Here is a 12,010-nt window from a genome sequence, read left to right as displayed (position 1 = left end):
TGCCTTGCCCTGGGTTTATTAGCATGCAGATCCTCGACCGCCTCAGCCTTAGCCGTACGCGTCATGCTAGAGGCGTCGTCCAATTAAGGATATTAGAAGCCGCAGGTGCACATCCCCTCCGCAACTCCGCTCCGCAACTGTATCGGCAGATCAGAAGGTTATAAATCAGGATCAATAAAATAACGGCATGTGCGGGGTTCAGATGTCATAGTTGCACACCAACTACAACCTTGCCAGACCATTGCCGAGTTATTTAATCTCAAAGAAGCCCACCATATGCTAGCCAAAGCTTGCTCTTGATACACACAAGCAAATTAGCAACATGGAAGCCATCACTTTCAAGGTTTCTCGGGGGTTTACCTACAATTACTTCCACGTCAAGCCCAAGGCAGAGCCCCCGAGACCATATATCCTCTTTCTACATGGCTTTCCATCCATTGCTCTGGAGTGGCAACACCAAGTCGAGCACTTTAGACAGCTAGGCTTTGGTGTTATTGCCCCGGACCTTCTTGGGTATGGTGAAACATCCCGCCCATTGGATGTCTCGCATTATCGATTCAAGCATATGAGTTACGACGTGGCTGAAATACTCGACCACGAGCACGCAGACGTGGTTTATGGAGTCGGTCATGATATGGGCGCTGGGCTTCTTGCCCGAATGAGCTTTTATCTTCCGCATAGGTTCAGCAAGCTAGCGCTTCTAGTTACCGGCTACCTCCACCCAGGTGCAAGCTTTGACATTGACACTGCCAACAGCCTCTCTCAGAAGAACCTTGGATATTCTCTATTCGGATACATGAAGTTTTTCACCGAGGATCCAGACGCAGTAGAAATAATCAACAGTCACGTATGTGATGTCCCACTGACAAACGAAAAAACTGACATAGCCGTAGCAAGACTCTTTTACTTCGCTGCTTTATGCCAAGGATCCTGTGGAATGGACAAAACATCTTGGACCTATCGGCGCGACCAAGAAATGGCTTCTAGAGGATAAACAAGCAGAGCTAGGGTCATGGCTGCCCAAATCATATCTCGCCACTCGCAAAGGGGCGTTCTCAAAGGACGGTGGATATCAGGCGCCATTGAACTGGTATCGCGTTTTGGTCTCAAATTTGAACCTACAGGACGAGCCTGGTACGTCTTTTCTTCCCTCGTGCCTACAAATCGCTGACTACAAGTCGCACAGAGGATGAGTGTAACGCGTTTGACTTGAAGTGCCCAGTACTACTTGTACTTGCAGAGCGAGACGCGATCGCTTTGCCTTCTGTTCAGCTGGAGGATACACAGCGGCATGTGAAGAATCTGACTTTTAAGCAAGTTCCCACTGGCCACTGGCCTATGGAAGAAGCAGCAGACGATATCAACTCTTTCTTGCAGGATTTCTTCTCAAATGGGAACTAATTATTTGGGATTTGTTTCGAGGTAGCAAGAGGATAATGAAATGGCCGCCGCAGTTCCAGCCATGACTCGGAGTGGCGCTGCAGAAGTTTAAATAGGCCACTGTGTTAACATCGGGCCATGATGTTATAATGTGTTGAAGATCTGTTCTTTATTATAGTTGCAGCCCGGCCCTTGATGGGTTAACTGAGCCCGAAGATCGACTCGGAGTGGCGAGCAAGGTCGAGCGCTTAAACGGATTGTGAAAAGGGAGTACAAGAGTGAAAAGAATATATTTGCTACGAGAGACCTGGGCGCTTCTACCCCATCGACATTTCTCTGCACTTTTAACTATCTCAAACCCTGCAAAGCTGCCCATTCTGCGTCGGAAGTCCGTCGAGTTGACCAGTGACATACCAACGATCACTGCCAACACCCTCGTGAGCGTAAAAAAGACCAGTTGGATCAACTTTGTCCTTGATACCAAGAAGTCTCTCATATTTCTCAGTTCCGTAAAAGGACTGGTGGAAATCGGGTTCTGTCACGTCCGCCTCTGATGCGTACGCACCACTACCAGGGGAAACCTCTCGCCAATGCTTCATCCAGTCCTCTGTCAGCTTCTTGCTCTCTTGGGCAGCAAACTCTCTAGAGCTGTCCTCGGGCCAGTTGATGACGGCAATCGCCCACATGGCAGAACCTCGCCAGGCAGGGTTGACAGCGTTATCGGGATAGGGTCCGGGACCACCAGTGATGCCGAAGCCGATAATCTGTCCACCCTTGTCGCACACTCTCTTCAGGGCTTCAAAAGTCGCGTCGAACTTTTCTACCAAGTTTTCCCTGTCAAGAGTCAGCAAACGATCACATCGGTATTCCGTGTTCATGAGAAGGAAGAGAAACTCACCTGGGGAAAAGACGCCCGGCCGTCTTAGAAGCAGCTCCTCCAATGACCTCACGAGGAAAGCCAGCCTTCCAAGCAGGATAGTAACTGTCATGCTCCGACTCGGTGACTTCAAACTTGATACCTAGCTCGTCCCACTTATCGAAGAGAGGCTTGGTCAGAGCCTTCAACTCCACCAGAGTCATGCCCGGCGCAAACCAGGGAACCATGTTAAAAGCCAGAGTTTCGGGGTCGGTATGCCAAATGTTCCAGTACTCGTAGTTACCGGCGTCGTTGAAAGCCGGGATGAGTTCCCAGTAAGCTCGAACAGCAAGCCAGAAAGTGTCATAGGAGGTATCAGCGCTACTAAAGTTGAATGACATAACGGCAGCCTTAATCTTCGGATACACCTTAACTGTATAGGAAGTGACAACACCATAAGTGCTGCCGCCGCCGCCTCTGAGAGCCCAAAAGAGATCGGTGTTTTGTTCCTCATTGGCGGTTATGAAGCGGCCATCCGCAGTGACAACTTCGATACTAAGGACCTGTCTGTTATTAGACACCAAACGACTAACTCTGATGTTGTGCAAGGACACTCACCTGATCCGCACCCATACCGTAGAGAGATGACATTGGCGAATGCCCACCACCAGCCAGATACCCACCGGCATAGCCGACACTAAGGCCCTCGCCTCCCACGGCAGTAACACCGTACTTCTCAGCAGCTTCATATAGCTCAGCACCAACCACTCCGGCACCGACCTTCAAGGCTGGACCACAGTACGATGAGGTCTTGCGCTCTTCAAGAAACTCAATAGTCTTGAAGCGATGAGTCCAGATCGAAAGAGCGCCAGCACCAGCAGAGCGGCCGTTAAAGTCGTGACCCGTGTTCTTGATGACCAATCGAATGTCATTGGAACGAGCAAAGTTGACGGCCAGCTGAATGTGAGCGACGCTGTGAGCGTCAACTGAGTAAACCGGGTAACCTCCAAGGGTGCATTTGCCGCTAGGGTCTTCACTGGGCGGGCATGTTAGACCTTCATACAAAGGAGACATGACGGAGGTCGGGTCTCTTATGCTGAATACGAGTGTCAGTAATTGGGTTCGGGGAACATGGAGCTTCGCATTGCTTACTGAAGAGACGAGTTTCCCCATTGCTCGATAACCTCACTGCATCGATCCTTGTCGTAGACGACATAGTCTTTGTAGCATGGCGCCGCAATGGGAACATTCCTGATAACAGCACCTCGAGTAACGAGATCCAGAACACGCCAGCTGACATCGCCCGGCCATTGCTCCTCACCGGGAAAGGTCTTGCACTTCTGAGAAGGAGCCTCAGAACCATCAGAAAAGGCGAAGAGGGAGACATCAGTGAGCTTGAGCTCAGTGAATTTTGACAGAACGACATCCGTTAATTGGGTCTTCTCCTCGAGTAGATAATCACCCTTGACAACCTCGCCCGCCTCACAAACATTGTCCTCATTAGCTTCTGCAAGAACTAATCAGCCATCGCGCAAGCTAAAATGGGGGCTTACAGATTAGTATTTGCATCAAAAGGTACGCACCGACTGTCTCGCCATCGACGACAACGGTCTGGGCCGCCACGTGGTGGAAGGCGACCAGACCGCCCAGCAAAAGACGGCTATTGAGCTGCATGGCACTACGGGTCAGGGGATGCAAGAGCCGCAGCGGTCAGCAAATGTGAAGAGGGTTGCACTAGGGGCAGATAGATTGATTTAATCAAGAGGGTGCGTCGATGATCGACAAAAAGCAAGGGGAGTGAGGAGGCTGAGATAAACGAGAGAAATTGACTAAGAGAGAAGCTGTATATAAACTGTAGATTCAACAGGGTCAAGAAAGCATGAAATGCCCTAGCTCAATATCTGAGACAACTTAAGCATCGATGCTAGTCTATTCTTCAGAACCAACACAGGAATTCCGCCGTATTGGAGCGAAAACGGCAGCATGACCGTCAAGGAGGAGGTAGCCACAGAGTTGTAACGCAGCGTTGGTCCAGCGTCACTGTGTCGTCGTTGGCCCGCATATGCCTCAGCGAGGACATCCTTGTGTGGAGGGGAACCACCAGGATGCTACGGTAAATGCTGCTGCGCGTTTTCTCAGTACCGAGGTAAGATGACAGGGGACAACTGACTGACTCGCCTACTTGTGAATCGATGAGTGCGACACAGGGGATAATCCCTCGTCATTGTGCTTAGGTTACTGCTTGGTTTTTTGCCTGGGGCAGTAATCCTTCTGTCCAAGAGGGCGACAGCGAGTAAGGGAACGGGATAGTGTTGGTTGGTACAGCTGAGCTGAAACCAGGTTCAGGCCTAGTTCCTTTAGTCTGCGTAGCATCAAGCGGCTCGTCGTTGTTCATGATTATTTCCATTAACGCCCTGTCACAGACGAGCTAGAGGGCGATAGGCTGAAATAACCTCCTCTGAATGGCCATCCCTCAAGTTTCTTTTTGAGCCATGCCAAAAGTAAAGGTGACGATATCCCAGTTTCCACGTGCCAAGGTGTCTTTGACGAGTCAGTCTCATCCCGTCCCAAATCTGACATCTTCAGCTCTCGCCAAGACCCCTTCAGCAGAATAATCACAAGCACGGCCTGATGAGAATGCGGCATCCTGATAATTTCCCTGGCAGACGGGGCAAAAGCCACATCCGTGCGCGATGGGGTTCGGCTCTTTGTTTGGCTGGACTATGGGGAAACGGAACGCAGCCTGCAGGGAGGGGGAAGCGAGTCTTGGCTAGATTCGAACGATCCAAAGAGAGACTCGAAGAGGCCATTCAGATGTTTTCTAATTATCCAGCTTCTCCTGACTAAATCTCATTTAAGTTAACCCCTGCTCCTTGACGATCTTATGCCACTCAAATCAAGATTCACTTCAGATGGCGTAGCAATCGGCCGCTTTCCGCATGGCTAGGAGGGTCAGCATGTGGAGCTGCAGTACTTCAAGATGCATTGGTCTGTTACGGATTGATTCTCGGAATCCTTCCCCTCTGCATTAGCACAAGGCTGGGACCAACACTTTCTTGTCATGACGATTGAATCCCTGCAGACTGTCATCGAAATGATCGACAGGTCCGTCTCCCGCGCAAAGCGCGCAGATAATGTTTCTACGCAATGCTGCGAGTCCTGAAATAGGAACCAACATGTTCGACGAGCACACACACAGGTCGAACGCCCAACGACGCTACTGTAGATGGTGCCTCGCGGAATCTTCTCTGCAGACACTAGCAAATTTAGTATCAGGTATCTGGCGTGACTGATGTTTGGCGTTTTCCGCATCGTGGGATCATGGAATTTCCAGTGGAAGACAGAAACACCGACACACTAGCGACCGCCACCACACTGGCCACGGGCTGACGGAGCCGCTGGCCAGCAGGCAGGAGAGGCCATGCATGTGTTGTATGGATGTATATAACGTACAGGAGGGAGGATACTGTTGACCCAGCTGGTCTCCAGCAGAATACTACTCGGACCCAGTCGAGGTGGCAAGTATCTGACCCAGCCTGGGCTTTAATTCATTGACATATCTCCTTCTCTCCTGCTCCTAAGTTAACTCTCCATTCCTCAATCATACTTGAGAGATCCTTCAACATGTCGGGCGCAGTCGGCGTCGACCTCTACACGAGCACTACCAACGAAACCCTCCACAAGCCCTGGCTCCCCGTCTCTGAGCTCCCCACCACAAATCTCCAACAAGGGGCCATCGCCATCATCTTTTTATTTCCCGTTCTTGCTTTTTTAGTCTGGGGTGTGCGCATGTACTCCAGATGGAGCACTAAGCAGGTGGGAATTGGTATGATCTCCACTGGATCTGGTCGATGGATGACTTGCATTGTGTTTGCTTCTTGCTAACTTGGTGTTTTTTGGTAGACGATTGGTTGGTCACAGCCGCCATGGTACGCTGCCTCTTTGGGCTGATTGAAGTCACTATTAACGTGTTCCAGATCTTCTCAATTGGGTTGACAATACCGACTTATTTTTGTATGTTCCTTTGCAAGCAACATCATTCAACAGCTAACAACATCCAGTTTTTAAGTACCAATTCATCGGCTTCCCATCCAAAGACGTCCCCGACACATACAACGCCGAACCCTCCCTCTTCTGGAACTGGATAATGCAGGTCCTCTATAACCCGATCCTGGCTCTCGTCAAGTCATCGGTTCTCATCTTCCTCCTTCGGCTGGGAGGCCATCGTCGCAGCATCAGATGGTCAATCTATGCACTCAACACATTCAACCTGGCGCAAATGTTTGCCATTTTTATCACCGTCCTTTGCCAAACGGTTCCCATCAGGGCGTTTTGGGACAAGTCCATCAAACCACAGCGCGAGGTCGACTCGCCGCTGTTCTACATCTCGACGGCTGTCATCACCATCATCACCGACTTTTTGGTCCTTCTTATCCCATTTTGGGTTTTCCTTGGCCTCAAGATGCGCGTTGCTGCCAAGGTGGGATTGATAGTTGTTTTTCTCGTGGGTGGTGTGTAAGTAGTGTCCAGATCCGACGATGCAATCCCAACTGATTGTCTCTTCTAGGGTAACCGTCGTTGCAATTATTCGAGTGCATGAGTTTCGCAAAAAGTTCTATCACATCGACCCCAACTATGACCCTCGAAACTCACTGGGAGAGACATTGAGTAATATCGAGGTCAATCTCGCCATCATTGCCTCTTGCGGACCTGCTCTGCGGCCTCTCTTCCGCAGAATGTTCCCGGGTCTATTTTCCAACAAGAGCAGCAACGAGGCCGTGGACTACAACACACCGAGCAGGTACGGTAATAGTACTGGGATACGACATGCAACTGTGACCGGGTCATTTCCCCTCAAGGATATCCATCTCAGCAAGACACACACCGAGATTCGTGGTCATTCGCCAAATGGTAGTGAGGAGGAGATCATGACGTATAACGGCATTATCCGGACAACAGCGGTAAGTCATAATTTTCCAGTGCAATTTATCCACCTGCTCATGCTTTCTAGGTCGACGTCAAATATGACCAAGCGACATTGTCCGATAGAGAGTCGGGTCGGGAGTTCACTGAGCAGATAAACCGTAGTATGGCATGAACCTAGCAAGAAAGATGTCCCCCCGACTGGCTTATGCCGTGAATGAATGATGAATGCGTGATTGGAACGTAGGGTGTCTCACTTGGTCAGCAGGTAACAACACGCGACGCGACGCGACGCGTTTACTTTCCTATCTCGTAAGTCCGAGACGTCAGATCGTATTAATAATGCATCTCAAAAGTCCCCGCTTAAATACTCCGGAATCTAGCACGTAATCGTATTGCCGAGCACGCGAGATCTCGACTAGTCCTTTAAATCGCGGGGCAATCTAAACTCCCTGATCCCTCGACTCTCACAGCTCCTCCACAGCAGACTTTATCGTGTTACAGCGTTTCAAAATGGTTACAAGTGATCCAGAGTCCTCTCGTGGGACGACAGAGCATTCTCCTTTGCTCGGAGATCGACCCCCTCAGGTCCAGGGTGAGGGGTCCGAGTCCGGAGCGGAGCCGGAGCCGACGCCCGAGGAGAAGACGCCGAGGAGACGATACGCTTGGCGCATATTCTGGATTTTGTTATTATTGATCGTGATTGGGGTCTTTGTGAAGGGATGGATCGATGCCGATGAAACCGATGTACTAACTCTGCACCCTGTATCTGATGACTCTGTGTTAATATTTACTTTAGTTCGACCTGAAAGGCGCTCTCAAGCGCGCCCTCGGAGGAGGTCTCAGTGGCGCGGCGGCTATGGTACTGCAGGTCTTGCTTCTCATGGTATGTTTATCTCACATAGGTATCTACTCAATCTGTGCTGATGCTGACACTCCGACAGCCACTGCGTACAATCATGAACTATCAGTATCGCCACGGCACATCATTCACTATTGCCACGCGGACTCTTTATGAGGAGGGAGGAATTCGACGTTATTATCAAGGAATCTCCCCTGCTCTTGTTCAAGGTCTGCAAATCTCATCCTCCAAGTCCTGGGCATTTCCCATTCTGACTTCCTACAGGACCCGTCTCGAGATTCGGAGACACGGCTGCCAACGCCGGCATTCTTGCCCTGCTCCAATCGAACCCATACTTGAAAACCCTGCCATCGCCCATCAAGACAATTTTTGCGTCTCTTTGGTAATGGAACCCCAGTGAAACCAGATCGATATGTCCTAACGCTGTGCCAGCGCCGCGGCTTTCCGCATGATCCTCACCCCCATCGACACACTTAAGACTACCCTCCAAGCACAAGGTGCCCGCGGAACAGCCCTCCTTAGACGACGCATCAAGTCGAATGGAATTGGAAGTCTCTGGTGGGGTGCATTTGCTACTGCGGCTGCCACATTTGTTGGACATTACCCTTGGTTTGCTACGGCAAGTTGACAGCCATCTATCACGGACTATGGCTTACAGTCAACAGTACAACTTCCTATCAGAGGTTATCGCTGAGCCAGCGAAGCACCCGCTCTTTTGGTGGCTTCTACGACTAGCCTTTATCGGGTTCTGTGCCTCAATCGTCTCAGACTCCATCTCGAACTCACTGAGAGTTGTCAAGACTTATCGCCAAGTCAACGACACCAAGGTTTCATATGGTAAGATTCAGGTTGAAGATAAGAATTTTGTAGGCTTTAGAATAACTCTTTCCCAGGTGAAGCTGCGCGCGCAGTCGTTGTTCAGGATGGCATCACAGGACTCTTTGGCCGGGGCCTCAAGACTCGCATCTTGGCCAACGGCCTGCAGGGGATTCTCTTTTCCATCCTTTGGAAACTGTTCTTGGACCTGTGAGCCAGATTTCCTGTTAATACCTTTTCCTTCACTGACCCGTACTTAGATGGGAGAAAAAGACACAAACGTAGACACAGCTGCCTCAATTTTGAAGCTATACGAGGCTGGTGGCCTGAGATTGTACACGTCACATGCATTGTTCGGAACTCGCCAGAGGAAATTGCTTTTTACAGTACACTGGAGGTAACTGATGGGGAATTGGGCTGTCAATGGGAACCTCCATGAGAACCGATGCCCGCCGCCGCAGAACCAAGATGATCTCAGGTTTCTCCGCAGGATTTTTGCGCATATTTTCAAAGAATTAGGATTTTACGTGCGGAATAGACAAGTATACAAGGCAGAAAGGAATATCATTAACAAGACGTTGAGCTAGCGACTCTCGGTCACTGAGTCCGCACAACAGTTCGCCCTGATCATGAAGGTTCATAACTGCTGTCACTGGATTTCATGTATTGCTTTTTGGACGTATGTTTTTAACTTTGAGGATGCGTCAGATCCTTCAGAAGGCAATGAAATCCACGCATAGTTGCTGGCAATGAGCTGTCGGATGTTCATCATGAGGAGGCCAACAAACTTGAGCCACATAGCATTTCACTAGCTGGGGTTACAGGCAATACAGTTTCTCCCATCTCTAAATACTAGTTATTGTGCTTCCTAGCAAAATCGAGTGTAACTCTACGGCATCGACCCCGCCTTGTAGCAGCGAGATCTGATGAAACCTGAGGCAAGATGTGTGCTCCAACACCATGTCATGTGGTGGCCCGTCTGGTGCCTCATTTGGTCCAACTTGCCTGAGGTAGGTCACACAGAAAGACGCTATGTCGAGACTGCATACACCGACGTGGCACAAACATGTTCTTCCGATCCGAGGACACCCTCAAAACCCCTCAGGTTTCGTCAAAACCTGCCCATCGCACATGATGCCTCATACCCCTCCGCTCGGTCAAACCCACCCGCAGGTGGGATCTGTTGAGCCGTCTGCAGAGGAGGGACATTTCTGCAGCAATCGAGCTAAGACGGGAGAGGTGCATCCAGCTGAAAAACTGCCGACGAATCCGTGTGCCCTATAGTCAGACATGTCTCACTTGCGACATCGCGATATCTCATTGCCGAATCTCAGATGGTGAGATAGTCAATTGAACAAGACGTTGGGAGGGAACAAGCCTTAAATATGTATTCGTCCTAGCGAATTCAATAGAAAACATTCATGGCCATGGTGTAATGTTGTGAGATACGATTCAAAGTTGTCCTGGGTTTCCAGCTTGGTTGTCTTGCGGATAAATCATAGTCTTAAGAATAGTGATGATAGTGTAGCTAACACGTTTACTTGGCGCTTTCAGGTATATAAGAACCTCTTTATTCCTCTCAATCTCTGTTCTCAACTCAACCCTTCAATCTACACTTCCCTCTACCCAAGACAACATTTCAAAGGTCCGCACCATCCTTGGGACTTGGTCTCGCTTGAACAAGACCTTGACTGACCCACCCCGTCACAGTTCAACCACCACACACTACACCATGGCTACCACCAATGACTCCGCCGTTCTCTTCTACATTGTCGCGAGCCAGAAGAAGCTCAGCTTCGACTACACTCCCAACTGGGGTCGCGGAAGCCCCAACTCCTACATCGACAACCTCACCTTCCCCCGTGTCCTGACCAACAAGCCCTATAAGTACCGTGTCGTCAAGGCTGGTCAGGATCTGGGAGTTCGTGACTCCTACTCTGTGCAGTCTGACGGCTCGCAGAAGGTCAACTTCCTTGAGTACAACGCTGGTCGTGGCATCGCCGACACCCAGACCATCCAGGTCTATGTCGTCGACCCTGACAATGGCAACCAATATCTTGTTGCCCAGTGGAAGTAAGATGGGCGCAGCGTGATGAGTACGATCTCTGTAACTAGCCGAGCGCCTTGGCTCGTTGAATGGAATGGCGGTGGATAGGATGGAATCAGGCAATGTTAGGTAGCTCAGCCACATCAATCACATTCTTGACTACCAAAAGCCGAAGAATATCATCTGCACAGTGAAGAGTCGCTCATTGATCTCATCTCATATCAAAGTGTTGACCCGCCATGTGATGCTATGAAACTAATGTACTACACTGATGTGGTCTTGCTCTGGCCCTTCGCTGCTCTAACAAAACCACTCAGCAGTTCCAGCAGTGAGAAGTATTGTAGTTCAAGATGTGACCCGAATCTTGGAGTGGGTTCATAGCGCAAGAGAGTGACCTGTCACTCACTTTCTCGCTATTTGGATCTATTTAATACTAGCGTTAGGTATGCTGATATAACTATAACAGGTGATGAGTACTTTTTATTAAAAGCCATGCATTTTTTTTTTTTTTTTAATTTTTTTTTCTTTTATTATTTTTAGGCATATATACTGAGTCATAAAAAAATCCAGTTTATAGGCAAACCCAAAAGAGCAGTCATGGCCATTAACCGCACTTGATCGCATGTCCTTTTTGCAATGCAGGTAAAAGCTACATACTCTACAAAGCTTATTCTTCTGATGTAGTACTACTGGCCTATTGCTTTCTTTGTTATTGCATATATGTATACATTAGAGCTTGTCCGCACAATCTCCAGCAAACACATTGACTAGCGACGCTCACACACAAGGAAGCATGTGTTTAAGAAACAAACAGCTCAGTCACGTATCAAATTGGAGAGAAAAGAGTAAACTACGGTAGTGTTGAAACTACGCTCCTAGTTCCAGATATTCACTCCCACCACGGCGTTTCAATTGTTGAACCTCCTCTTCAAAGCAGCGAAACAAGTCTCTGCACCTATCAATTCATTTGACGGCCCCGCTCTCGGATACCAGTTATCATCATCAGTTCCGGCTCTGGCTCGCAGGTCGTGTTTGTCAGTGACGCGGAATCAACATGATAAACAAGAGCTTCTTACATGGATTTCGGCGTGGGGACCGCCTTTGAACAAACAAAACGATACGCACC

General features: G+C 49.5%; 5 protein-coding genes across 5 annotated transcripts; 4 read left to right on the top strand and 1 right to left on the bottom strand.

Annotated features, from left to right (window-relative positions):
- Positions 1-322: 322 nt before the first annotated feature.
- Positions 323-1,193, top strand: NECHADRAFT_54703 (uncharacterized protein; the record flags this gene model as incomplete). The annotated part of the gene is made up of 2 exons (XM_003043611.1): positions 323-847; positions 894-1,193. The coding sequence occupies 2 exons, from the start codon at positions 323-325 to the stop codon at positions 1,191-1,193; spliced, it is 825 nt and encodes a 274-aa protein (XP_003043657.1).
- A 540-nt stretch (positions 1,194-1,733) lies between these two features.
- Positions 1,734-3,910, bottom strand: NECHADRAFT_88288 (uncharacterized protein; the record flags this gene model as incomplete). Its single annotated transcript, XM_003043496.1, has 5 exons — positions 1,734-2,214; positions 2,279-2,799; positions 2,855-3,332; positions 3,389-3,752; positions 3,790-3,910. 5 exons carry the CDS (start codon positions 3,908-3,910, stop codon positions 1,734-1,736), a joined length of 1,965 nt encoding a protein of 654 aa, XP_003043542.1.
- Positions 3,911-5,932: 2,022 nt separating this feature from the next.
- On the top strand, positions 5,933-7,200 carry NECHADRAFT_15726 (uncharacterized protein; the record flags this gene model as incomplete). Its single annotated transcript, XM_003043610.1, has 5 exons — positions 5,933-6,062; positions 6,140-6,165; positions 6,214-6,250; positions 6,298-6,751; positions 6,804-7,200. Coding segments are annotated over 5 exons (1,044 nt in total), but the record flags the coding sequence as incomplete, so codon positions are not given.
- A 472-nt stretch (positions 7,201-7,672) lies between these two features.
- NECHADRAFT_88286 (uncharacterized protein) lies at positions 7,673-9,051 on the top strand (the record flags this gene model as incomplete). Its single annotated transcript, XM_003043609.1, has 7 exons — positions 7,673-7,906; positions 7,959-8,045; positions 8,104-8,230; positions 8,286-8,403; positions 8,454-8,630; positions 8,680-8,858; positions 8,915-9,051. The coding sequence occupies 7 exons, from the start codon at positions 7,673-7,675 to the stop codon at positions 9,049-9,051; spliced, it is 1,059 nt and encodes a 352-aa protein (XP_003043655.1).
- Positions 9,052-10,569: 1,518 nt separating this feature from the next.
- NECHADRAFT_88285 (uncharacterized protein) lies at positions 10,570-11,354 on the top strand (the record flags this gene model as incomplete). Its single annotated transcript, XM_003043608.1, has 2 exons — positions 10,570-10,910; positions 11,351-11,354. The coding sequence occupies 2 exons, from the start codon at positions 10,570-10,572 to the stop codon at positions 11,352-11,354; spliced, it is 345 nt and encodes a 114-aa protein (XP_003043654.1).
- Between the last annotated feature and the right edge of the window lie 656 nt (positions 11,355-12,010).

Source organism: Fusarium vanettenii (assembly GCF_000151355.1).
Source record: "Fusarium vanettenii 77-13-4 chromosome 13 genomic scaffold NECHAsca_28_chr13_5_0, whole genome shotgun sequence".
Classification (NCBI taxonomy): Eukaryota; Fungi; Ascomycota; class Sordariomycetes; order Hypocreales; family Nectriaceae; genus Fusarium; species Fusarium vanettenii.
Note: the sequence above shows the minus strand (reverse complement) of the source record. Positions and strands in the feature narration are given on the sequence as shown.